Genomic DNA, 26,738 nt, shown 5'->3' with positions numbered 1-26,738 from the left:
CCATCAATCATTTCAATCACATAACAACCCTACTACCATACTATACATACCGAGACAGGAAAGAAGGAAAGATGTCCTCATCAAACACCACTACTACCAAAACCCCTAAATCCAATTCCCAATCCCAATCCCAAACACAAGAAGAAAGACCCCATCTATCCGCCAACTTCGCCAACCCATCATCGCAAAGAATCGACTACGACCATGAAGTCTACCTCCATTTAATGTCCGGTGATGATGGTGATGATACCCGCAAGGACAAGAACAGAAGCAAGACGCCTAATCAGGTGTATAGGGAGGTTAGTACCATACCTGATTTCATTGCATGATTTTCATATACTATGTGTTTGTTCGGGAAGTTGTGTGCTTGCGCAAGGGTGTATCTGATATCAGGGGTATATCCCTGTTGTAGAATATCGTGCGAAGACATACGACTCGCGCGCTGGATCCGGCTGTGGTGGACCCTAATGCGCAGAGGGATCCGAGTCCCCTTGATTTGGAGTGGGCGGAGAGTCAGAGGGTTAGGGAGAGGCTGGTGGGGAATTGATTGGGTTTCATGGTGATTGTGGGGATGAGGATGATGGATAGATGGTAGGGTTTCTAAGACGAGTAAAAGGAGGAAAGAAGGACAGAGTGAAAAGTGCAACGTCGTGATGATTATTTCATTCATGAAGCAACAGTCTCCTTCCGTAATGGTAATAAGACAATCAAAACCCTCATGAAGCGAACAAAAAGAACATGGCTAGTGCGATATCACAGTGTCATAATCAGTAGTACCTAAATGTAGCAATGGTGGTTGTAGTAGTAGTAAAAGTTATCACCTCTCCTCCATGCCTGGGTCATGCTCTTCTTCCAGATCACCCTCCATCTCAGCCACAAATCGTTCCCAGGTATTCAGTACTCCCTGGTAGAATTCGATCTGCTTCTCGGCCAATGCCCCAAGCGTATCCCGGAACTCTACGGCCTTGATGCGCTCAAAGTCTGCCACTTCCCGCACGACTTCCTCGTCGAACATCTCCGACGTTGTCTTGGCCGACTCGACCTCGCGCGTGAGCTCGTCGATGCGGAGCTCCAACTTCCGCACCCGCTCGCGTCGCGATTGCTCGTGATCGACACCCCGCATGTCCTCCATCTTAGACCGGATGAACGAGGCCGGGGAAGAGGTCAGCGGGTTGGAGGCATAGTAGGAAGAGGGGTTAGAGGCGAGGGAGTCCCGCTCCGCCACCGCCTTGTTTCGATAGTCGACCAGCGCTTCGAAGTCGAGCTGCTTCTGCTCGCGCGTCTTGAGGAGGGCTTTAAGCGAGACAATGTACGCCTCCATATCCCGCAGCGACCCCAGATAGTTCTGATCGGTGTGATCCTTGAGCGTCTTGAGCCCGCGCCCCGTCTCCTCTACCGAGGCTGCAAAGACTTGTAAGGGGACCTCCACCTCCGGTTCTAGGGGCACTAGTTTGCGGAACTGCGTAGCCAGATCATTATAGTCTGCCTCGAGATCCGATTCTCGCCGAGCCACCCGGGCTACAATCTTCTCCACATGATTGAGGTCCTCATCCAGTTTATCCGCCTTCTCCCGCACTTCAATAAACCGCTTATCCGGCTTATGCACCTTAGTGAAAGCGTTGACAAAGGTGTCGGTAAAGTTGTCAAAGATCCCAGGAACCCCGCTGCCGTCCGAGGTGCTGGTCGAGTTGCGCGTGGATCGCAACCGCATGTGTGCATTCCAGTCGGGAGATTCCAAGAAGATGGCCAGCAACGGCGCGCGCCGAAGCACGGGATGCAGCGTAAGCCGTTTCAAGAAGCGATGTAGAGACCATGCCCGTCGGGTGGTGAACTCGGGTCCAAACCGATCGCCGCGAACATACTCCATCTTATGCTTATCCGGCAGCGGCGGGACGGCACAGGCAGGGTATTCGCGATAAAGCGTCTTGTATAGGAAATAGAAATCGGTGAATCTGCGTCGCACGGTGAACTCGGGTTTCTGGAAGGACTTGAAATCGGTCTACAGATCTGGTCAGCGAACACTGCAACTACACACTCGTCTCCTTCGAGACCACTGAAGGCAGAGACAACCCACCGTAGTAGTAACCAGATATGAAATATAAGCGTCTTTTGTCCCATCATTCTCTTTCAACGGCGAATCTACCCGGCACTCTAGCACACCGTCGCCAATACCCGCCAGGTCGACAGCATCCGCCAGTGGCCCAGCCTGGGGGCTCTCTTCAGCGTTGCTCATCCTCCGTTTGCCATTGACATCGTGAGTGTATGGTTCCTGTTCCTCTGTATCTGTCCCGGACGTCGTAGGTCGCGAGAGATCACTGTCCGGGTCATGCCTCCACGAGACGCTGTCGAAGTCGTCGTGCTGATCCATCGAGGGGCTGGTTGGGTTGCCTGCCGCCTGGAGCCGGCAGAGAAGGCTAGATCGGTAGCGTTGGAGTGGGTGGAGATGGGGATCAGTGCGAGGTACAGTACGTGGAGCTAGGAAAAGCCGGTTTTTAGATTAATCTGAGGGTTCTAGAAGCAGGACAGCAGGATAAGGTGGGAGGAGTGAGGAGATGGAGGTTGGTTGGCGGGCGGTCAACAGCAGGAGAGACGAGAGATGCGGAGGAAGTCAAAAGCAGCGACGGGAAGCGTCATCGCCAAGACCCTTAATTTAGTGTTCCTTGGGTTCTACTCCGGAGATCACCACCACTTGATGCTACGGCAGATGAAGAATAGATAAATCAATGAATGAATGATTTAAGATGGTGCACACATACATGGTATATACACGCTTTCTCTATGCAGCATACACAGCAGGAATATAGTTCAAACGCAGGTCATCCAACGAGTTAGAAACACTGTCCGAAATAAGATCAACCCTCATCTACTTGCCCTTCATCTCCGAGAATGCTCTCCATCCCTTTCCCGTTCTTGTTCGCCGCTAATCCCCCGATCCCGATATGGTTCATCATCCTCATCACTGAACAACGGTTCCTCGTCGCTCTCGCCCGCAAAAGCATTGTACAGCTCGCCACCCCGGCGACGTGAACGGTCCGCCCGTCCGTTCATCGCCTGCAGCTCATCCTCGTCTTCGATCATCTCGAAGTCATAGTCATCCCGACTGTCGTTGCGAAGGCGTTTACGGCGTTGCACATGGAAGTAGACGCCCAGACCAATGCAGAAGACAATGATGGAGCCGATGGCGGCGTAAATCCAGGCTTGCGTTCGCTTGGAGGCACCGAACGTGGGAAAGAAGGAAGGCAGGAAACTATCTGACGCAGAGGTCGGAGAAGGGCTTGCTGTTGAGCTTGCCTCAGCCGTAGGGGTCTTCTCGAGTTCTTCATCATCGATGGGATCCGTCAGACTACCTGTCGGCATCGCGGATGTTGTTGGCTTAACGTTCACCGGGCGATCAACGCCACCAGTGGGCTTGTCAGGCAGCTCGGTTTTCGTGGGGACGGCGCTAATGCTCGTGGTAGCCACGTTTCCTTCCTCGTAGCTGTGGTCGTCATCATGTTCAGTAGGCATGGGGTGAAGAGGCTGCTCGGCTGCGTCAATCGCCTCTCCCCACAAGTTGAGTCGCCAGTCAATGAACTGTCCTGTATGCTCGTTGACATTGGTGTCCTTGACAATCACAGTCCATTTGCCAATTCCGGACTCGCCCCTAGATGAATATTAGCATGAAAACCGACAATCGAGTAAAAGAATTACTTACCAATGAGCAACGCTCATAAAAGTCCAGTCAACATAGCCCACCTCTTGATTATCCGGCCGCCGGGGCGTACTGAGGTGACTGACCCTGCCGTCAGGGCTCCGCAACTCCACACTGAGATCGCCTCGGCGGGTGTGGTTAACATTCATGGTGACCGTGACATGCTCCAGCCGTTCCAGATTGGCACCCTTCAACATATCCTCCGTCACCTCATACGAACTGGCCAGGCCCTGCTCGCCCTGTGGAATCTCATGCTCAACCCGCTGCCAGGGGGAATGGAGCCAGGCCTGGGGCTTCACCAGATCCCAGGTCTTTGCCTGTTGCACCAGCGTCCAGGTATCTACCTTGCCGTATCCCCAGTCATGGCTGAACTTCTTTCCATTCTTAGTATCTTGCCAGCTTCCATCGTCTTCATGAACCGGCACTGCCGCCTCAATCATCAAATACTGTACATCACGCCAGGTGAGTTCCGGCCGAACACTGAGGGCCAGCGCCACAGTCCCCGCAGCGAGCGGGCCGGCCGCCGAAGTTCCACCATGAGTACTCGAGCACTTGTCTGTGCCGACGTCCGTGGTATGAATTGCATCACTCGCGCCGCTGCTGTAGGCAACCACCAGTTGCGCCGAGCAGGATTCCGAATAGGGAGGATGGTTACCCTCCCGGTCAATGGCACCCACCGTAATGCTGTAGATACTGTTGGTGTAACCGTCAAAATTACAATTGTCATCATGAATGGCACCGTTACCAGCCGCAAACACAAAAACCGAGCCTTTTCCACCCCGACCGTTTTGAATACCATTGACCATGGCCCGCTTGATCAGGGTTCCCGGAGCCTCCATTGTAGCACCATCATCGTAAGGACCCCAGGAACACGAATAGATATCGTTCTCCTGGTAAGCGTAGTTGATAGCCGCAGCCTCATCAGTATCATCAATGGGTGCAGAGAGAATCCGAATACCAGCGATGCGACTATCATACGCAACACCAACCCCGCACACGTCGTTCTTCGCCGCACCGATTTCACCCGCACATCTAGTACCGTGGCGGTCGTCGCTCAAGCGCGGCCTCGGCTCTGGTACCTTGTCATTATAGTCGTAAGACCCCGCTGCAAAATAGTTCGGCCTAAGATCGTTGCTGTACATGTCCAAACCATCATCGACAATAGCCGTCGTGACACCCTGCCCCGTAATGCCTTCCAGCCAGATCCCCGTCACATTAAGGTCATGACCCAGCTGAACGGTATTGAACAAATGCCATTGTTCGCCGAAGATAGGATCCGCTAGGCCTAATTCCGAGGCAATGCGTTTTTGCGCCGCAAGCGCTTGAGGATCATTCTGAGTGTTCACAGGCGATCTGGCAGTATATCCTGTCGGCGGCACTCTCTTATGAAGTTTCCTCTGGGGGGCCAGCTTCTCGGACCAAAGAATCCCACTTAGACCTTCGTCTCGCCCGACCAAGGAGGGAAGGACAGCGGCGTCGTCTCCGGAGCGACGGCGTAACCTCCGACGATCGCGCAATTGACCCAGCAGCGCATGGACATCTTCACTGTTCTCACGGGGTATCGAAAAGGTATGATGTGAAGGTAATTCTCCGACGGGGCCTTCGTGGCGAGCACCTAGTCGTTGAGCGACGTCGGCCGGCGAGGCGGATTCATCAAGGTGTAGAGCGAAGTAATCATGTGTCTCGTAGGAACGATGAGGATGGAGAGAAGCGGAGGCAGCAGCGCAAAGGCCCAGAGCCGCAGCGACACCACCTGTAAGACGCATCGTTTGGGGGGAGAGTTTGGGTGAACTCTCACTCTCAGGACGATGTGATCAGGCCAAGTAGGAGGCTTGCCATGGACCAACACGTACTGGGTATGAGGCGGGTCCCGGTGTACAGGCAGACGCAAGGAAAGTCGGCCAGGTATGTGTCGGTCTGTAGGGGCGCCACCGAGGTGGGAATATGATACCGAGGATCAAAAGCAATAATAGGGATCGAAAGTGGCAAGAATGGCAAAACGATACGAGAAATAATGGAATTCTGAATGAAAGCGAGGGAGAGAGTTGACGAGTTGGCCCGAATGAATAGAGAGTAGCAGCAGCTAGACTAATACGCGGCCCTGGGGCGGCAGACCAAACTCCCGACTCCAACTTGCCTTTCGCCGATCCACTTTTTGCCCTTTCCTCGCCCAAAATGGATCACCGCCTCAGGTGGTCCGCCACTAGCTTTATTGAGTCTAGCAGATCTTGGCTGCCCCTTTTGGCCCCGTTAGATCGGAGATCATGTTATTCCGGGCCCGGTCACATCACATATGTATGGACTATGGAGATGCAGGTGGTAGGACGCCTATTAATGCATGAGGGCGATCCTTTATCTCAGGATTATTGCATCGTGGTAGTACTAGTGCTTTATACTGGTAGAGTTGATAGACCTTATATGAGGTCAACCCCCGCACTGGTGGTTACTAGTCGATCTTGGATGAAAACCGTTTTCCAAAACTTAAGATTCAATTATATACTTTAAACTGAACCTAAAGTCGAACCATGTCTAGTAAGATATTTCCAGTGAGAAACTACACAACATCGCCCTCAATAGTGATACGGGTATACTCAGCATTCCAACAAAAGTAACAAATAGTAAATATGCGAAACATCTCATTTACAGGAAAAGCAGTAGTCACATTAGGGTTCGCATCGCTTTAGTGTGTAAACTTCAATTAAACAATAATCAATAACCGACACTTAATTACACTATGTCCAAGCTTTTACCCACTTTTTCCACCGACTATATGCAAAAAACCAAATTCATTACCAATAATTCGCTTCTTACAGGTGAAGCGAAAAAAGACACAAAAGGAAAAAGAGCACCAGGCAGCTCCACGCCACAGCACTCAAGATCATTCCCTGTCTTTGGACCTGTCGCAAAACATCGGTATATCGCATCGTCTCAAACGCCACCAGCCGGTACTGCGTCGCCCACCCAAGCTGCGGGGCATGAAGACTCAGAAACTCTTCAATACGCTTGCGGATATGGTAAGACATCTTGAACACGCCTTGTCGTAGCTCCTTGTAGTTTTGCAACGCCAATTCATTTATAATGTGAACATCCGGCTGGCGATACTTGGTGTACTGCTCAAGGTAGTCTTCTACAATTGCCTGCGGGGTGTCGGGTAGCTCTTTTTGTTGCATCGCATAAGTCAAGGAGAGATTGTCCTTCCAGGAAGGGAAACTCCTTCGTTGGTCGAGGAAGTCCTCGAACAAGATTCGGACATCCTCGAAGCCGGTGTTCATGCCTTGGCCGTAGAAGGGAACCATGGCATGTGCGGCATCACCAATAAGGACACATGAGTCCTGGTAGTGATACGGTGAGCATCGGATGTCGATCATGGGGTGATGAAGGTTGGACTTGAATTGTTTCTGGAGGTTGTCGGTGGGGATGAGGTCTGGTGTGATACCAGGGAAGTTCTTCTCGAAGAACTCCGCAATCCTCCCAGAGGACTTCAATTCCAGAAAGACTTTTTCCGGAGCGAACAGATTGCAAGTCAATGTTCCTTCCTAGGGAGGGTCAGTATCACATTGGTTGTAGGAATGATTTGTGGAGCATGCATACCTTATCCGGACAGGCAAACAGCATAAAGTCACGCTGGGGCCACATGTGCAGACAGTCCATCGGAAGAGCATGCCCCGCAGGGATGGTAAGCTCACACCAGAAGATGTCTTCCCACTTCTGGCTAATGTTGATTTTGGCATAGCGGGACAGAAAGAAGCGGGTTGTAGAGTGAGCACCATCAGCACCAATCAGTAGGTCAAACTTGGTCTCATGACTGGGCTCCAGAGGGCGAGATATGTTTTGGAAAGTGGCACACTTCTGCTTCATGTCCAAGCCATTGAGTCTGTGTTTGTAGAATATATGAACATTGGGGAAGGCAGACAGCTCCTCAAGCAAATTTTGGTTAATCTCAGAGCGGCTAATAGCATAAAGAGCCTACATATAGATGAGCATATGTCAGAATGGTTGTCTAAAAGGAGCAGAGAAAGGAAAGGAGTAAATGAAGAGGGTTCTGACATACCTGTCCATGAACATCATAGGCAATTCGCCTGGTAGTTAGTCGCGTCTTGGACTTGCTGTGCACCATTCGACCATAGACGGGAACAGTTGTCGATAGGATTCTCTCTGCCAGGCCCCTGCATTGACTATGCCGTAAAGCCTTGATGCCTCGTTCGGACAGCGTCAGACTGATACTCTTGGCAGAGAAGGAAGTTGCTGTCTGGACTTGACTGTACTCTACATGTACAACCATCCGTTAGAAGAGAATGTCACTGGGAAATGCATCAGAGGCGCAGAAAGTAAGGCAGACGCACCGTCCCTCATCTCATAAATTTCCACTTGAAAGCCTCGCTGAGCCGCATATAATCCCGCCAACGCCCCAACCGGGCCACCCCCGACAATAACAACCTTGTATGAAGACATAGTAATCTAAGTACAATAAGACGTTTCTCACAATAGAGGAAGACAAATAGATTGGGGGAGATGCCCTGGTAATACTAGCATTCTGAAAAAGGGCATCGTGGTACCTTTTTATATCCAAAAGGTGCAACCAATTCTCCAACGTAGACCGCCTCTTACCAGATTCGGAGTTATAACGCAGTCCTGGCATGATACATTTGCCGGTGAATCCTGATTGAGCAAAAGTATATGACACTATTCCGATGAGTCCCTTCGGAAGTTAACTGTCCATAGAGCAATGTTGATCGATTGGTCACTCCAGCATGGAACCGCTGACTTCATTGGCCTGATCTGGAGCCGTAGGAATCTACTACTGGCATCCTTCAGGATGGAAAAGAAAGGCCAGAATTGGTGGCCCTCCAGAATAGAGCCTAGTGGATATTTGCAAGCACTGTCTTGGGGCCAAATGCCTTTGGAAACTGGACAGGGTCAATACGTTGCGTGGCTGATCGGAGACCCCGGATATTGATATTTATGCAGAAACCAAGCCTAGTACCCGTGTACCTATTTAAGTTCACATACTTCGAGCAGAAAACTATAACGATTTCCATGAATGTAATATAAGTATGGAAATTCCCTCGAAGTCCCGGACTTCATGGATGTGTGAGTTCTCACATGCATGAAGGGGTATAATTATCGAGGGTCTGTATGCCGGTTGAATGCGGGTTCTCGACTCGCAGTCCAGGCAGCAAAGGACGTCTAATAATAAGCATTTTCAATACAATATTTCTTGGCAATTCATCGGAAAGACCACCGGGAAGTGAACGAGACGTTACGGTCTGTTGGACAGCATACTCAACGAAGATCGTTATCGTCCTCCGGCGATCTAGACATCACCCAATTGGCTACACTTGGATATTGTAGGATCGGGTTAGTAGTGCATATCTGACGTGAGGCGGAGATGTGTCCAAAGAAAGCAAAAAGAGCAATAAGCAGAAATATACTCAGTCAGGGCTCTGCAGTAATTCTCTGCAATAGTCACCACTAGATGAAGGATCGCCGGCGCAATCCCGCTTCCATAAGCATCTCCTACGCATCTCCGTCGGCATTTTCTGGCCAGAGACAGTCTTGCCCGTCTGGACCGGGCTAATATCATGACGTGACCGCTAAAAAGGCGCATTAAACCGCCTCGTTCCTGCTGTAAGAGGCCAGAACTACAACAGTTGTTTCATCCTATAGTTTGCTGGAGATAAGGGATCCGGAATTTGGGGGCTCTGAAGCGTTAGGGCTTATAGGATCTATGATCGTCATGATAGGTTACAGAAAATTCTACTCCTCCTTCTTGCTGCCCACCTTCCCGCCGGACCGCAGTCCCACAAAACTGACAAAACAGACTACGATCATGGCTGCGAACATGAGCCAATAGGCCGCTTCGTAGCCTTTCAACAAATTGTCGTCCGAATGTGCCGTAACAGATCCAGCAATAACAGCGCTAACGGCTAGTCCGACGGAGTTACCAATCTGTGAGACGGCATTAAACACGGCCCCAGCCAGCCCTTGGTTCTCTCCCGGATAAGCTTGCGAGATTATAAGGTTTGAGACGGTAAAAAGAACTATTTTCCGATTAGTGATTTGGAGTGATTTGCTTAATTTAGCCGTCATATTCATTTTGAACTTACCATCTGGATGCAGTGGGCTCAGAAGCATCCCCACGAACGGCCCCCGCCAATATCCCCAGCTGGGTTTGACCAAAGCCATCAACAGAGCAGAGATAGTGCTGATGCAGGCAGATACAAAGACTAATGTTCGTACCTCAACTTTATCCACTACGTAGCCCGTGACAATATTTGTGAGCGCCCCGACGATCACCAAGGGTAGAAACATCACGGCCGAGATGAGAGCAGAATGATGCTGGATGTTTTGGAAACTGCCCATACTCGTCAGCCACCTTCCATATTCTCCTTGTAAAAATGGAATGTTAACTTACTAGAGCGACGAAAAGTATTGGAAGGCATTGAAAACAGCCCAGGTAAAGAACACGATGATGCATGTCGAGGTAAATGTGGTGTTACGCCATATACTGTTGGGAATGAGGGCGGGTTGACCCTTTCGTTGTCGCCAATTCATCCAGGCGATGAATGCAGGAATGAGCACCAGTGAAACAACAAGGAGAGCAATGACGTATCCTGTGCGAATGTTTCGATAACTTCCGGAGAGTTCACTACAGGACACATTGCATTAGCAAGATAGAGTTGAACGCGGGAAATTGAGGGAACACCTACGCCATCACGAAACACAGCAATGCCAGCGAGACACTAATGATGACTGCCCCAATCCAATCAATTTTTGCCATGCGCCTATACCACGGCTCCCCGTGGGGTTTGCTAACAGCGGGCAGCGCCCGGATAGCCGTGGCCGATAGGACAGCATTGATGATAGCACTGATATAATATCCATAGCGCCATCCGATCGTGTCAACGAAGACACCACCAAGGATGAGCCCCAATGAATAGCCTAAAGGCTGCCCCATTCCCATTGATGCAAATCCAATGTTTCGCCTTTTTCCCGAGGGGCAACTGCGCGTCATTAGGCTAACTGCAGAGGGCAAGCACATTGCGATGCAAAGGCCCAAAAGAGTCCGAAACGCGATGAGCTGATTCCCAGTTTGTGCAAAGCCGCAGGCCAGCGTGAATATTGCATACAGAATACTCCCAGTTATCCATATTATTTTGTCACCCACTGCATCCGCAATGGAGCCGAAGAGCAGCAGAGTGCAACCCGCTGCGAGCGCGTAGACCGATGCGGGCCATAGTAGGATATCTTCGTCTAGATGGAGGTCGATCGCCATTTGTGGGAGGGCCACGGTTAGGATTCCTGATCCCATAGTATTGAGGAAGCTGACGCCCGTGAGGCTGACAATGGTGAAATTCGCGCGAGTAGTGCTGAAGGGCTTGGGTGAAAGCGCTCTTTGCGCGAGTACCGCTTCATCGTTGGGTGTGCTTTCGGACGATGTAGTATTGACATGACCTGGCTTGTATGTGTTCTTTTCTCCTTCTGAGTGCATTGTGTATTCCTGGATGTACTCAGGCTTGAAAATTGAATGGGGATTGCCAGAGAGAGCAGCTGTCACCCAGCGACAGCCAGAGATAACAGTTGAAAATCCGATCAAAACTCCTTTAATGAGATTAATGATGGACTAGGCTGTTCGGAGCTTAGTCTCAATTTGGGCGAGTCACTATCTATTGCTGTGGTATTCAGCTATTAATTAACAAGTAAGCATAACAAAGTTGGGCTCTACAAGCATGCTGACATATTGTCCTTTTGATTCTTTTGTAATCAGGTCGGGTTCTTTTCCGCTTTGGATGATTGTACATGAATCCTTCCACAGAGGGAGGATCCACCAGCTGGCGTTTCTGCTAGGGGTTGCTATAATATGCAGTATTATAACAAGGCTGACTTTTAGGGTTATCGCTGATAAGCAACTCTGGACTCCACCGCGGGACTCTTTCCGTGGTTTGATAACACTACTACTAGTATTATTGTCCCTGCCCAAGGCTTTAATTAGTTAACTAATTTATCAGTGCGTATGACAAATTGAACCAACAGAGCGCGGAACAGAACTACAGTGGCTCGATAGACTTTAATTTGGCCAGCTCCTCAGCCGGAGAAGCCATCCATTTTCTCGACTTTTTCTCGATTGTTTTTCCCTTACACTATAAACATGCTCCAGTGTGCTGACGTGGCCATTCGATGTATGTGAGAGAGCATTATTTATAACAGCGACTGCCTCAACTAGCACTTACTCGCCGGGACAGTGCAGATGATCATCCGTGCATATATATTTTACTGTAGAATCAGCCATCATACATGGAAGGAACTCAGTCCTCCGTGTTCTTCCTCTTTGACCACTCGGTTCTTCGAAGTTGCATCCACCCATCAAGGGGGATCACAGGGAGAAACCATAATGAGTCAAGTAACAGCGAATAGATCAGAGACAAAATCCCTTCGTTGTAGGGTCAGACCGTCATCCAATTATTGATATGCAAAAGGCTTAGGCTTTTAATAGAGTATATTTCATAGTCCACCCTAGCTGCACGATAGAAACATGTCCTTACTGTAGGTGCACGGAAGCATGATGAACGATGCATGGATGGAATAGTAGCATGAAGCGTCTCGGCAACACTATGGGAACTCCCGCGCGAACAAGATTATACATGTGATGTATCCGATAATGACCGTTTTGGGAATTTCCATTACTTCCTTGAATCCACTAAAGGCAAGATCTGCTTTCGCTTTCCCCTCTAATCACTTCTAGCTTGAAGTGGCTCCCTCACCGCTTTATTACTCCAGTCCATTTGCTTCCTTTCTACCTAATGTGTTGTTCTGCTCATGCGCCATACTCATATGACATATAAACACCTCTTTAATTATTTAATTTCCTTGCTATGCGATCGCCTATATCAGGCAAGAAGCTCCTTCGCTATCGATAAGTATATCTACTTTGGGATCCTTGGCCTCTTAATGCTCTAGCTTACGGCATTTATGTTTTTGATAGAATTTACGGTAGATTTAAATGTTCATACGCTGGCCAGAGCTACCCAAACCTATTCTGTTTCTGAGAAGGGCTCTGACATATATTTTCTTATAACCTTCCTCAACCTGAACTATCCCAATGGCTAATATGCTCACTGATACACGAAGTGAAGAAAGCAAGCAGACCAGTCTCGTATCTGACCTTCAATTCTGACGACGAGACTAATCTATGAAGATGCCACGTCTACTTCGCAAGGGTTTCCCTCTATTCGCAGACGAAACCGCATTTACGGAATTGTATGCATGACCGGTTATTCTTTATGATCTAGTCAAGTCACCATATCGTGACAATAAGCCTGTATTAGAGGGTGCGGCATTACAGCAAAATACACCCGATCTCTGGTGGGGAAGCTTGAAACATGCCATAGGGGGGAAGAGTCGATGCTCTCGAATATTTCAGCGCCCTGAGGATAAAGTCCTTCTCAACGGTTACTCTTCGCTATATGCTAACTTCTACCCCCTGCACAAATTGCTAACTCCTGCCCTCAATGTGGTGGACCGAAACCCCAAGATGATCAGACAAAATAACCCTTTCGAGCAGCACAATGCCTGAAGATACTGATACAGACTTTCGGTCGCATGATTATCTCAGTCTTCTACCTGGCTGCGGAAAGAAACTATCTGCGCTGATCTGACTTCTTATCCAGGGAGTACTACATGCTTGATTGTTTCATGTCACAGCTTATGACCCTGTATGTGCCACCTACCCGCGTTTTGCAGTCCAGATCATCGGAAATTCTCTTCCTTTCTCATCAGCTGTTTCCGCATCTACAAAGGGACTTGCTACTTGCCAAACATAGGGTTCGATATACTAGTCCTATGTCGCCTTGTTGTCGACAAGAATATCAGCTCGTTTCCGTTCTGGTGTTTTATCCCTCTTACTCAGTTCAACACTGACGAATATCGAAAAAAACTATAACCCATGCCACTGCAGACCAGTATATACTTAATCCCTAGCACGAGGGCTCTTAAAAGGCATGCTGATGATGTATGAGGTTGGAGCGCACGAGCGTTCTGGATTATACCTTTCGGTAATACCGATATACTGGATCATGTGACAGAGCAAGCCATGAACAACACAACGGAGACAACACTGGCATAACATTCTGAGAGTTCAGACAGCCAGATATTTGAACTACACCTGTTAGTCACACATGTAGCCATTGAGGTTCAACTATTAGTGCTGCTCGAGCGTTGGATTCGGGCAATGAGCTCAGCCATCCAATGGTGGTGGTTCCAGTAAGGTGTTTCTTGCCAAGCCCGTGCAACAACCCGCACAGCCATGGTATGATGCAAGTGTCTAGGCTGCACAATATACTTCCCTCCTCCATTCCTTGCTTGACTCTCACCACGATGTTGGGTGACAGGTAGGTGTGACAGAGGAGATCAATTGTCAATAATTTTCTTCACGGCTGGCTAGACTGACAACATTGTCCAACATGTACACGAGGCATTTTGAGGTGGCAGACGGGGCGACGTTGACGGCAGTAATTTGGCCAGACACCTGCCCAACGAAAACTCACAAATCTCCTCACAATGACGATCCATAAGACAATAATAGAACAAGATATAGCGGGAAGAAAAACGGCCGAGTCAGTGTGTACCTGGCAGAGCTCATGGATGGACGCCCCGCAGAGAAGGAAAAACAGGCGAGTTAGAGAGAAGGGAAGAAGAGAGAGGGCTGGGCTTTTTTACCAGCCACCGGTTTAGATTGACATCTCCCCTCCGATCGATCAAATCCCCATCCCCATCGTATATTAGCATTGCGCCTTTCGTTGGGCATTGTCCTCTGCCCCCGTGCTCCATTTTTTTTTTTCTTTCTTCTCCTCTTCGTCCTCTCCCCTCCCTCTACCTACATTCCTCACATTCCCATTCTTCCATTCTTTCACCTCCCTATTGTTTCGTCGGCCCCTTTGCTTAGCGGGTATCCCGATTGTTTACTCCACCGGCCGATCTGTAGTTATACTGCATAGTACTTATATTATCTCCGACTTATATACCCCGAAACGTGAGGAAAACTACCAGAACCAAGGCAGGGCTACTACTAGGCTTCCGCCACCTGCAGTGCATACTTTGCCAACACTACCTTCAACTGCAATGCTATACTACTAACCGAGGCGTTACTCCGGTTTTTGATCAATTTGAATCAATTACAATCATATACTTCCATCGCCATCATTTCACGGGGTAATTGTTTCAAGTGGACCAGTTGAATGCGCCACAGTGACTACGTATCAACTGAGCCAACGAAGGACTAACACCGATCCGAAACACGCCTCCAATTCATTCGCTGGCCAGAGCCTCCTTAAACAAGCGGAGCTGCTAGTAACACATTTGCTGCGTTTGCTGCGAGTTACACCGCAAACATGGCTACAGATCGCTTCCCCGCCCCTCCCACGGAAGCTCCCACGTATCTGCAGCAGGCGCCCACCAATGGTATTTATACAGCCCCGTCGCACAAAAGACAGCCGTCCCATGTCGTGAAGTCCGCTGCGCCAGATTACTACGAGGATAACGACTTTTATGCCAACCCCAACAATTCAAGGCCACCGCCGCCCTACCCAGCCAATTCTAGCAGAGTTCAAAGCCATCATAGGTCACGTTCATATTCTACCAGAAGCAAAAGCTACAGGAGAGACGTGTATCCAGAAGACAACATGGAAGAAGGAGAAAATCTACCTACGCCGGACCGCCCAGTATGGTCTGAAAAGCGCTCGAAATCATCGGCCACGAGAGCTGACAAGCACGGCGCTGAGGCACACAATGCCTCTTTATCCTCGAATAGTCAGCCATCCCCAGTAAGTCGGTCGAGCACAGTCCGCTCTGCAACCGAACAGCGACGGGACTGGGCATCCGATCGCTCGCCGCTCCAAAAGCTCGAGACCACTTATACGGGTGCGAGCAAGGAGGAGAAGCGGGCACGCGCTCTAGAGGCTGAAATGAAACTGAGGGAACGAATGAAACGGCAGACTGAAAGTCGTGCGATAGCAATGGCGCAGCCTTCTGACTCACTAGAGAGCGTGGATAAGAGAGCAGTCCCTGGACGAATGGCCGAGCCAAGACCAGCACAGGGAGCAAAGCGATCGCATCATCGGCATGCGGCTTCTGAAGGACACACTGGATACAGCCCCGAAGGGCCATACTCTTCCGAAAGAGCCAGGCCGCCTCGCAGCCGAATGCCACCTTCACAAGACGCCGCAGAGCGCGCTTTTGACGAGATTCAGGACATCAATGGGGGTCGGCCAGATGGGCCGATGGCACGAACCGGCAACGCTCCCAGGCGAACGGTATGTGTGAGCCACCCTCTGCAAGGACCACCGATGGGCCCGCGAGCAATGAATCAGGGCAAACAACGAGATGCACAACCGTATCCACCTAGTTCTGTTGCCCCCGACTCGGCGTTTCCTGACCAATCTAGAATGGCCGTCCCGGCCAGGAAGGCCGTTCCTAGTCAGCCCAGCACCCGTGCGCCACCAGTTGCCAATCCGACGGCTCAAACTAAGTCGCCCCCACAATTTATCCCGGAGAGGGGGCCTTCTATGCAAGGACCGACTACCCAGCAGGGAGTGTTGAAGAATCCTACTGGAGCAGCACCTGCCAAGGCTAGCGTAGACAGTGGACTGGATGTAAACAACCCAATAATGCCTTCTGCTCCAGCGGAGACAAATGTGCCGTCTAAGCCCAAGGTCTCGTTTAACGTGCCCCCGCCAACACCTCCCCCTCTCTCTGAATGGAGGACTGCAGCTATAGCTAGGCTGGGAGCCTCTGATTTCGACTTCCAACGTTTTGATGCCGATCGGAGTAAGGCCTGGTGGGAAACTGGCGAAAGCAGCAACCGCAGACTCAGTCGGGCCCTGCCCAACAGCTTTGCCCAGAAGCCGTCTGCTCAGAAGCCAACAAGTAAGCAGCAAGAAACTAGACTATCAATTCGAGGCTATCTGATTGCTAACCACGCATTCAAAACAGGTAACAAGCGCTTTCAGCCATCAATCTTTCTACAAAGCGGACCTCTGCTCCGCTACGCCGGCTTGAAGCGGGTCCGAATCGATGGTCCCAATGGGCCATTTAACAAGGAGACCTGGAGAGGCAGTGTCCTAATCGTCACACAAGACTCACTCTCCTCCTATGAGCCGCGTCCAACGTTGAGGGTGTTTGCTCAGCCCATGGACCTTCTTGCTCCTCCGCCTGTCCAGGTAGGAGGGGAAAATTCTCAACTGGCACCCGAGTACGTTGACCCAACCGCAGGGTTGATGAAGTTGGGCCGGGACGGTAGACCTCTGTATGTCAAGCCTGTAGAGCATACTGCGGAAGGAGAAGATCTGTCATTTGTTGAAAATGACGATGGAATCTTTGAATTGTCCCCCAGTATTATGGACTACAGCAGTGAGGGTGTCAAGCAGCCGGTCCCGGCCAATCGCATCCACTCCATGGACGGAGAGACTGCTGGAAGTTACAAAGAAATCACAGGCGCTCGTCTCTATGCTGATCCCGGACGGGACGTCACGTTCTGGAAATTCAACATTGAGATTGAGTTGGGCCCGACTCAGCAGCGGGTCGCGTACCGTCTGAATCATGGACCGGCTCTAGGCTTTTGGGTGCCAGCCAGGGGACAGTCAATGAACATCATGTTCCATACCGGCAATGGATTCAGCCCCGCGGTGGACTCTAACAAGCTCAGCGGCCCAGACCCTCTCTGGCGAGATGTCTTGAATGAGCACCAGACTCGTCCTTTCCACGTCATGATTGGTGGTGGCGATCAGATTTTCAATGACAAGGTCATTGCGGAAACCGCCCACTTCCAGGAATGGGTCAAGATCAAGAACCTGAATGAGAAATACGAGGCGCCCTTTACTGCAGAGTTCAAGGCAGAACTGGAAGACTTCTACCTGGAGAATTATGCCTCTTGGTTCTCGCAAGGATTGTTCTCTCTCGCCAACTCCCAGATCCCTATGGTCAATATGTGGAATGACCACGAGATCATCGAGGGATTCGGCTCCTACCCGGAGGAATTTATGAACTCGCCCGTCATCTCGGGACTAGGCAATATTGCATTCAAGTACTACTTGCTTTTCCAGCATCACAGTGTCCCGGAAGAAACTGAAACTGAGGAGCCTAGCTGGCTGCTTGGTGCCAAGCCAGGGCCTTATATCAATCAACGCAGTCGGCATCTGTTCATGTCGTTGGGTGACGGAGTAGCTTTCCTCGGTTTGGATTGCCGAACAGAACGAATGGTAAGTATTTAATGGCACGTTAGGTACTACTTTGATACTAACAGCGAACCGCCAGACCGACGAGATTATTTCGGAAGAAACTGGCGAATTGATATGGGATAGATGCCACCAGGAGATAGTTCGAGGCGAAACCCGACACTTGATCGTGTCCCTGGGCATCCCCCTGGCGTATCCACGAGTGGTATGTCACTGACTCCTGTCTAGTCTCCCTCGCGCTATGCTAATGACTTCGCAGGCCATGGTCAAGAATATCCTCAACAGCCGAAAGTCGCTTGGAAAAGCAGGGCTTTTCGGCGGTTTCGTGAACAAGAACGGCGCCAAAGTCGAGATCTTCGATGATCACTGGACTTCTAAGCGGCACAAGGCTGAGCGGACGTATCTGATCGAGGACCTTCAGGATCTTGCGGCAGAGAAATCCGTCCGGGTGACCATTCTAAGGTAAGCACTAGTCTGCCCCTGCAGTGCAGGATATATCTAACCAAGACTGTTTCCAGCGGCGACGTGCATCTGGCGGCGATCGGCCAGTTTTACTCCAATCCCAAGTTGGACGTGCCCAAAGACCGAGACTATCGATACATGCCAAACGTCATCTCTTCAGCAATCGCTGACATGCCCGAGACGGAAATGATATCCGACATGCTCAACAAGCGCAACCGCGTGCATCATATGGACACCAACACGGACGAAGATATGGTTCCCATCTTTACCCATGATGTGAATAACAAGCCCCGGAACAACAAACGGTTGCTCCCACGCCGAAATTGGTGTTCTATTCGGGAGTACAAGCCTGGTAAGTTGACCCACTTTTACTATTGCGTCTTTAATCAAGACTGTGTGAAGCTTCGGGGTCTGACCGATTGATAGGCACCACGCCACCCGGAACGCCGCCCGATGCCCCAGCTGAGGAAGAACCCCGACCCGCCAAGCTCAAGAGAACATTGTCTCTCACTCGCGGGGAGAAGCCTCCCCGGACCGGGCTCCTGCGACGACTCTCCCTTCGGGGCCCGCCTCCCACCAAAGATTTCAATCTGGGAGAGGCACCACCTGCGCGTCGGATGAGCATGGACGGGGCTTTCCCGACCGCAGACACAGATGATGCAGGTGAACCCAAGCCCGGCCCGTTCCTGCGACGACCCACCAACCTCAGTCAGAAGTCCAAACGGGGTGATGATGGGCTCGGGGCGTTGATCAATCTGGAAGGTGGCCTGGCTATCACGCTTAATCTCGAGCTAAACCCCAAGGATCCGGCGGGAATCACGACGCCATACAAGTTGCTCGTGCCAATTCTACGCTACGAAGACATGGAGTACGATCCGCCTGCGGCAACAGTGCCTAAAGGGTGGAAGAAATGGCTGGGAGTGCGACGCAAGAAGGCCGACAAAGCGCCGGTGGAAGATACCGACGTCGAGCAGGGCATGACGGATGAGGAAGATGAGGACGATGGGTTTGATGATGACGAAGATGATGTGCGAGCGAGGTTCGAGATCGCTCAAGGAGGCGTGTTGCCGCCGGAGACACTGGTGCCTGTGAGTCCGGATGCGGGAGAGATGGGAATGGGAGGAGAAGAAGAAGAAGAAGAAGAGATTAAGGAGGTGCCTAAACGGAAAAAGTGGTTCGGGCGATCCAAATAGAAGGGAAGGGAGAGAGGTTCGAGATGCTTTCTGATGAGTGATATGATTCCACGAGTGACGACTGAATAATTGTATTCTTTATTTATTCTTGTTCATATGATATGATGTGATGTGATGCTATTCCCGACCCTTTCCATTGATAACTAAATGACATAATCGGGTCTCGCCCAGCCCGGTTGGTAAGCAGGCAGTGCACGTGACCGGGTCTCGCCGCGGATGATTTGTGAGCCAGTTGTTCTTGCCCTCTCTTTGGTCTTTCATCCACCCTTTCCTGACTTGTTGAGTCTGTTTTCTGGTTCCTTCGACCTTATCAATCAGTTCCAAAGGTGCGTCTCAATAATCACACCAACACCCACCTCTCTCTCTCTCTTTTCTCTTGCCCCACTCCCTTGCAATTCTGCGCTTTCCCCTTAGCTAATCCGTGCCGGCCAGCCCTTTTCCCCACCCCTCTTCGCCTCTCCGTTCTGTTCTGTCTGCCCAGAGATAATTCATTTAACCCCCCTCTTCGCTCTTCCGCTTTCTCTCTCTTTCCTCCCCCTCCTCTTCTACTCATACTTAAAAGCTAATCGCTTCCCCCCCCCCTTCAATACCGCCAATCTGTTTTCCTCCGCTTTTCGTCGTTTCCCCTTCTCCACCCTTCGTTCCTCTCTTGGATTGACTGCCGCCGCCGCGTCGTCCCTGCAACAAAACTCCTCGCCTTCGGCCTCCGTCCTATCCAATAACCTCAAGGCGCCCCTGCGCGTCAATTCCACTTCATCCTCCAGAATGGTGCACACCAACGTCGTTAGTAAGTGAATCACCATTCTCCCTGGGAAATATATGGCAGCCAAAAGAAAGAACGATGTAAGAATCTAACCGGGTTACACAGTCATCGGCTCCGGCCCCGCCGCCCACACTGCGGCCATCTACCTCTCCCGCGCCGAACTCAAGCCCGTCCTCTATGAGGGTATGCTGGCTAACGGCACCGCCGCTGGCGGTCAGCTTACCACCACTACCGACATCGAGAACTTCCCCGGTTTTCCGGACGGCATTGGCGGTGGAGAGCTGATGGAGAACATGCGCAAGCAGTCCGTTCGCTTCGGTACGGAGGTTATCACCGAGACCATCACCAAGGTCGACTTCTCCCAGAGACCCTTCAAGCTGTGGACGGAATGGAGTGACGGTCCCACCGACGAGCCCGCTCACACTGCTGACGCCGTCATCATCGCCACTGGCGCCAACGCTCGTCGCCTCAACCTCCCCGGTGAGGAGAAGTACTGGCAGAACGGTATCAGTGCCTGCGCCGTCTGCGACGGTGCCGTGCCCATCTTCCGCAACAAGCCCCTCTTCGTCATCGGTGGTGGTGACTCCGCCGCCGAGGAGGCTATGTTCCTGGCCAAGTACGGCAGCAGCGTCACTGTCCTCGTCCGTAAGGACAAGCTCCGTGCCAGCAAGGCCATGGCCAACCGTCTTCTGTCCCACCCCAAGGTTACCGTCCGCTTCAACTCCGTCGCCACCCAGGTGCTCGGTGAGGAGAAGCCCAACGGTCTGATGACCCACCTCAAGGTCAAGAACGTCGTCTCCGGCGAGGAGGAGGTTGTTGACGCCAACGGTCTCTTCTACGCTGTCGGTCACGACCCCGCCACCTCCCTGGTCAAGGGCCAGATCAAGCTCGACGAGGACGGATACATCGTCACCCAGCCCGGTACCAGCTACACCAGCGTTGAGGGTGTCTTCGCTTGCGGTGACGTCCAGGACAAGCGCTACCGCCAGGCCATCACCAGTGCCGGTAAGCTTCACCCCAATCCCCGCATATATGTCTATTGCATCCCACTAACTTTAACTCTCAGGATCCGGCTGCATTGCCGCTCTCGAGGCCGAGAAGTACATCGCCGAGCGCGAGTCCGGCGAGGAGCCCGCCACCTCCACTGAGAAGGCCGCCGTCAAGCCTGCCACCCAGGAGGTCAACGGTGAAGTCAAGCAGGACGGTCAGGGCGCCGCCGCCGAGTACAAGTCCAACCCTCTGCTTTAAGCGATTCATTTCCCTCTCACATCATCGCCATCCCCTATACCTCCCAATCTTCTTTTCCATTATATTTATTCCCCTCTCTATTATCTATCTAGACCTGGAGTTTTCATTTAGACCGACCTAGACGGATCTGTCATTGTTATGCTCTAGCCAAGGTGGGGCCATGGCTTGTTTTACTGTGTGTTTGCATTTTCATTTATCCTGTTACCGTGACGGCTGCTTTATATATTAGACTCACTCCAGCGATTCTGTTGTTTTATTTGTTCTGTGATACACGGGATTGTTCTTTTTCAAAGATGGGGGGTTTTCGATGATTCAATCGGTCATCATCCTCGTCGACGATCTGATCTCATGAATGTGAATGTGAATACAAAATAGAGTAGAAAGACGTTATAGAGTAATTTTTTCTTTTACACATATCTTTTTCTCGTTTCTGGTCTAAAAGGGTCATTGTTTCTTTAGTAGAGTCATAATCATACAAAGGATGCAGTTGGATGGGTGTAAACTGTGTTGGGTAGGTAGGAGATTGCAGAAGGGTAGTAGGGATGAAAGGGTTTATCGAGCACTATCTCCCAAAGTGCCAATTGTAGTCGCTGTAGCGGGCGCCTCTGGCTGACTAGGCAGCATAACAGATCCGGCAGCAGCAGCAGCCCCGTTAATACTAGCAACAGCAGCATTGGCATCATGCGAGATCAGCGAAGGGCCAGTCTGGTTAGCACTCGCAGACTGATGGGAAGATTCCGAAGCAATGGTTGTACTTGGTTCCTGCGACGACGCAGGCTGTCCCCAGTTTGCAAATGGATTCGCAGCACACCATCGATCCTTGACCTCGTACGACTTCTTCTCCCATTCCGCATTGTCGCGACGCCAGGTATCCCAGATCTTGGCATTGGCCTGTCGATTGACCTCTATCTGCTCCAAGTAGGGTCGTTTCACCTCCTCGCTGGCCTGGCGCCACATGAGGCCTAGCGCTTGACGGATCTCGTCGCGCGCGGCCTTGGCGTTGGGATCGTTGGTTGCGGCTCGGCGGGCTTCGTCACACTGCGTGCGACACTTGCCCCAGTAGTCTTTCTGGTACAGTAGGAACGGGTTAAGCGCCGTGCGTGCTGGTCGTGGGGGTGGCGCCCCCAGTTCCTCGTAGATGGCGGCCCACATGGCTTTGTCATACGCTTCCCGATGGAGTGCCTCAGGTGTTGCATTGTTCGCCGTTGCATCAATGGGGTCGAGCGATGGTCTCTTGCTGTTTGTTGAGGGAGGTTCTTTTCGCTTCTGACCTGTCGTCGCTACGGGTATGCCAAGGTCGACAGCTTTGCCTTTCTCCGGAACAAGCGGTTTGGGCACGTCAATGGGGCCCAGAATGGACTCAATAACCTCAGATGCAGCCCGCAGTCCGGATAGGTATGCCCCATGGACCGTGGCAGGGTGAGTGCCGCAGGTGGCTTCTCCGGCAAAATGCAGGTTGCCGATTGGCTTGGCCATGAGGTCATAATCGCCTGGAAGTGCTTGCGCTGCTACATACGAGTAGCTCCCTCTAGTAAACTTGTCCGTACCCCAGCGAGTTATGATGGTCTCCAAGGGGTCTGGAACCGCCACATGCTTGAAGACATTACGCAGCTGACTGGTCACTTCGGCGATGATTACCGAATCTGCTGTATTCTCGGCTTGATGCGCGGCGTCACCAGCCATGAGAGCAATAAGGACCGGGAGACCAGTGGTCTTCATGCAGTTCCAGAATAGGTAGAACCGGCCACGATTTGCAGCATAGTCCTCCTGCATCATACTGTTTCGGTTGCTAGGTTCACGCAGAAGCCCAAACATATCACGCTCCGTGTCCCAGAAAGGCTGATCAAAGACTAAGATCACTTTGTTCATAATCCCGAAGCCAAGTCGGTCAATCGCACCAACTTTCCAATCCGGGAGCGGAGGAGAGAACTGTATCGAGCGTTGTTTCAGGACACCAAGAGATCCCGTAAAGACAACCTTATCCGCAACGAGAGATTCACCATCCTCGCAATGAACCACCGTCTTCTGCTTGCCTAGTTCTGTATGGCCATAGGATATTTTGCTGACAATTTTGTTGGTACGGACATCAAGTTTTGTAGGCAGCGAGAAGAGCCCGTACGGGAGTTGCTGATATCCACCAATCACTTGTGAGTGCTCTCCCTCAAATTCGTTGCCCATATCCTGATCCCACCCGGAAAGACTGAGCTTGCCAATGTTCGCCGCATTTGCGTACTCCAAATTAGCCATATGCCAATTCAATAGTCGCATGTCTTTCGGGGTCAATGGGAGCATGCGCTGGTACTGTCGCACACCATCATCCATCACGGCGCCTAATGTTGGGAACGGGGAGGCTTTAGCCACATTGTCCAAATTGATGGTCTGGTTCACTGCAACCCCATTGTTTAAACTCCAGCCCATCGTTTGACAGGCAAGGCGAGCTGGGTTTTCCTCGCTGTTGTCAGATTCGGCCAATGAGGCCCCGGTCGGTTTAATGTCGGCGGTTTTGTGGCCAACACCTCGCCGGACGCGCTTGGCAGGAAACAGAAGCCCGATGGTCCCAGCAGCCCTGGCTTCTTCGTATTGTCTTATTGTAAGGCCGTCGCTAGTGGACACATCACGTCCGGAATCGATAAGATCCCGGTCACCTTCTGCTGTTGGCACTATCACGGATTTATGGCGATAATTCCCGGATCGGTCCAGTATATCATTGTAGAGCATCTCGTCTGTTGCGTCCCGCGCTTCATCCACCGCTGAGCCATCTATATCGTAGATTGTAGATATGTCGCGCAATAGATGGTAGGGAAGAGCCAGCTGGCCCCGAATAATCTGATCCAAAGGATTTCCATGGTCAAAGCCGACAATAATCTGAGCGCCCATTTCAGCCTTGGGAACTAATCCTGGAGCTAAGGTAGAGGACTGAAGGCTTCGCAAAGGATGTGAGTAGATACGACCCCCGATCCTGCGTCTTCCTTCCAGTACTATCACACGGGGCGATGTGAGCGGGTCATGATAATGGTTGAAGAGGCCTTCCAAGTGGCGTGCACACCCCAGACCGGCCATTCCAGCCCCGATCACAACAATAACAGGCCCATCCCGCCGCCGACCCTTCTTTGAGGCTGCCGGAGAGACTGGTATCTCTATGCAGCCAAAATTGATGTATCCATTGCGCACGAGAAACTCGTAGGCAAACGATGCAAGGTTCATCCAGCGATAATCCTTTGCACAACCCATGGCTTCCTCCTTCGAAACACTCAGCATAGGATTACGCGTCCACAAACGCAGAATGCCGTTTCGAATGTTTAAGTAGACAGTGACATGGAGATGACACATGTGATCTTGGAGGAGTTCTTGTTCCTTCTTGTGAAGCGCGTATGGATTTAGTCGGGACGCATACGCCGCTGCCACACATTGTTGAGCGTAGACTGCAGCGGGCATCCTGGGAGGTATCGAGGAGCGTGGCCGGTACCTCGCCTGTATGGATCCATTGTCGACACCTTTATTGTAGGTCGACGATGATGTTGACGAAGACATAATATTGATGGTCCTAGCTGGAGATATTGACGTCTTCTGAGTGGTCTTGGGGGGTAAGGTCTGCGTCTTCTCCAAATGATTGGAAGTTGCTGGGTTCGTACTCGGAATATAAGACTGTGGTGTTTGGTCTGCTGCCTGAGCGCGATCCTGCAATCCCCGGAGAACGCCATTGATTCCAGGGAAATTCCCCCTTACGCCTCCATTAGGAGTGGGGTTAGAAGGTATAATTCCATTTCCATTTGGAAGACCCCTCGGATATATGCCCTCAGGCTGCTTTGCAGGAAATTGAGAGGGACCCGTTGCAGCGAAGTCTTGGCGCGGTGCCAGCAAAGGGAAAGAGATTCTGCCAGCGGTATCAAAATTGGTGGGCACATGATATTGGTCCAAATGATTGCATTCATAGGCATGGCCATCTGGACCTCGAGTCCCCACAGCTGCGGCAGATTTCATAGTTGCTGGTAATCGAGCAGAAGTGGGTTTTCGACAAGTGCCACACTCTCTCAGAATGTAGGTATATGCTTGTAAGGCTTCTGAAACTGATAGCAGAGAGCTCACGAAACCAACTACTACGCTGCAAACACGGCGACTGACTGATTGACTCTATGGACACCCATCTCGTGAGGTGATGTGTAATTTTAATGCTTGGCCTATTCATCCATGGCGAGCTCCATCACGATCAGTCCCTTGGATGGGTGAAGAAAAGGCCGGGACCAGGGATGTGAAATGTATCTTATCTTTCAAATCAAGTCAGCGGACCACTCGATATCATATATGATTTGCGGGTGAATGCTGGGGTAAGTCCAAGACAAGTATGCATGAAACTGACACAGGCAATGACCAGTTGACATACATGCCGGAGTGGAGTTAGTGGCTAACAGGACATCAGGTCCTTCGCCTGCGAATCCATCACGTTGGTTGACTTATTTCTGGCACCGGCGCAAACCCTACTAACCGCAGGGGTATCTAAGTGGAACGGAGAGTAGTAGCGACCGACTTACCGGTAGGAAGAGAACACCGCCGCCCGAGGGGTGGATATGGAGACAACGAATCAAGGGGGGAAGAGCCACAGTGCAGAGGCAGAAGGGAGTCAGTTCCAAGTAGACGGATGATCTTGCATTGAGGCTGTCGGAGTCGAGTCGAAAAGGGAAGGAAAGTCGGCGGGAAATTCGGCCGGAACCCCGCGTAATTTTCAGTCCGGCCAGCCAATACTTTCGATACTTTCATTACATTCCTGCTGGCCGTCTTCGTGTGCCATCGTCAGCCTGAAGACTCCTCGTCCATCTCCCCCTTTTCTTGCTCCTCCTAGTCTTCCTTTAGGTCTGTCTGATCTCGCTAAGAGAATCTCGGTGAGATGCTGCTTTGCGATCTGACCGTTTGCCCCCAGCTTTGTTCGCGCTCCCGGATCCTCCCGCGTCACAAGCGTCAAGGTGGACCTCCCACTGCTTGGAACGTTGCACTCGTCACCACCGTGCGAATCTCCAATCTCACGCTCAGTGGCCTAGAGAGCGAGGTCTCCAGTAGTACCCGAGGATTGCTTTACTGATCAGTCAACCTACCTGCAGAAATTCTAAAGCTACTCTGTACAAGTACTAACACAACTTGGTGTTCAACAGTCGAGGCAT

At 51.2% G+C, this 26,738-nt stretch overlaps 8 protein-coding genes across 8 annotated transcripts; 3 read left to right on the top strand and 5 right to left on the bottom strand.

The window, feature by feature from the left end:
• Positions 1-5: 5 nt before the first annotated feature.
• Positions 6-648, top strand: BO79DRAFT_207777 (uncharacterized protein). Its single transcript, XM_025682244.1, has 2 exons — positions 6-299; positions 413-648. The coding sequence occupies exons 1-2, from the start codon at positions 72-74 to the stop codon at positions 545-547; spliced, it is 363 nt and encodes a 120-aa protein (XP_025542250.1). The 5' UTR covers positions 6-71; the 3' UTR covers positions 548-648.
• Position 649: 1 nt separating this feature from the next.
• Positions 650-2,563, bottom strand: BO79DRAFT_168499 (sorting nexin-4). Its single transcript, XM_025679428.1, has 2 exons — positions 2,075-2,563; positions 650-1,999 (listed from the first exon to the last, which is right to left on the bottom strand). The coding sequence occupies exons 1-2, from the start codon at positions 2,366-2,368 to the stop codon at positions 818-820; spliced, it is 1,476 nt and encodes a 491-aa protein (XP_025542249.1). The 5' UTR covers positions 2,369-2,563; the 3' UTR covers positions 650-817.
• Positions 2,564-2,770: 207 nt separating this feature from the next.
• On the bottom strand, positions 2,771-5,742 carry kexB (kexin kexB). Its single transcript, XM_025679427.1, has 2 exons — positions 3,695-5,742; positions 2,771-3,643 (listed from the first exon to the last, which is right to left on the bottom strand). Exons 1-2 carry the CDS (start codon positions 5,455-5,457, stop codon positions 2,875-2,877), a joined length of 2,532 nt encoding a protein of 843 aa, XP_025542248.1. The 5' UTR covers positions 5,458-5,742; the 3' UTR covers positions 2,771-2,874.
• Positions 5,743-6,498: 756 nt separating this feature from the next.
• Positions 6,499-8,143, bottom strand: BO79DRAFT_141021 (FAD-dependent monooxygenase; the record flags this gene model as incomplete). The annotated part of the gene is made up of 4 exons (XM_025678238.1): positions 6,499-7,227; positions 7,283-7,657; positions 7,743-7,957; positions 8,035-8,143. The coding sequence occupies 4 exons, from the start codon at positions 8,141-8,143 to the stop codon at positions 6,499-6,501; spliced, it is 1,428 nt and encodes a 475-aa protein (XP_025542247.1).
• A 1,305-nt stretch (positions 8,144-9,448) lies between these two features.
• On the bottom strand, positions 9,449-11,183 carry BO79DRAFT_279577 (MFS transporter; the record flags this gene model as incomplete). Its single annotated transcript, XM_025687995.1, has 4 exons — positions 9,449-9,732; positions 9,799-10,046; positions 10,107-10,340; positions 10,402-11,183. The coding sequence occupies 4 exons, from the start codon at positions 11,181-11,183 to the stop codon at positions 9,449-9,451; spliced, it is 1,548 nt and encodes a 515-aa protein (XP_025542246.1).
• A 3,582-nt stretch (positions 11,184-14,765) lies between these two features.
• Positions 14,766-19,615, top strand: BO79DRAFT_75083 (uncharacterized protein). Its single transcript, XM_025689694.1, has 6 exons — positions 14,766-16,612; positions 16,679-17,943; positions 17,999-18,124; positions 18,179-18,381; positions 18,438-18,733; positions 18,808-19,615. The coding sequence occupies exons 1-6, from the start codon at positions 15,079-15,081 to the stop codon at positions 19,572-19,574; spliced, it is 4,191 nt and encodes a 1,396-aa protein (XP_025542245.1). The 5' UTR covers positions 14,766-15,078; the 3' UTR covers positions 19,575-19,615.
• Positions 19,616-19,900: 285 nt separating this feature from the next.
• trr1 (thioredoxin-disulfide reductase TRR1) lies at positions 19,901-21,978 on the top strand. Its single transcript, XM_025679426.1, has 3 exons — positions 19,901-20,361; positions 20,443-21,342; positions 21,404-21,978. Exons 1-3 carry the CDS (start codon positions 20,340-20,342, stop codon positions 21,583-21,585), a joined length of 1,104 nt encoding a protein of 367 aa, XP_025542244.1. The 5' UTR covers positions 19,901-20,339; the 3' UTR covers positions 21,586-21,978.
• Positions 21,979-22,034: 56 nt separating this feature from the next.
• On the bottom strand, positions 22,035-25,566 carry aof2 (putative lysine-specific histone demethylase Aof2; the record flags this gene model as incomplete). The annotated part of the gene is made up of 1 exon (XM_025680721.1): positions 22,035-25,566. One exon carries the CDS (start codon positions 25,564-25,566, stop codon positions 22,138-22,140), a length of 3,429 nt encoding a protein of 1,142 aa, XP_025542243.1. The 3' UTR covers positions 22,035-22,137.
• Positions 25,567-26,738: the final 1,172 nt, after the last annotated feature.

Source organism: Aspergillus costaricaensis, assembly GCF_003184835.1.
Source record: "Aspergillus costaricaensis CBS 115574 unplaced genomic scaffold BO79scaffold_7, whole genome shotgun sequence".
Taxonomy (NCBI): Eukaryota; Fungi; Ascomycota; class Eurotiomycetes; order Eurotiales; family Aspergillaceae; genus Aspergillus; species Aspergillus costaricensis.
Note: the sequence above shows the minus strand (reverse complement) of the source record. Positions and strands in the feature narration are given on the sequence as shown.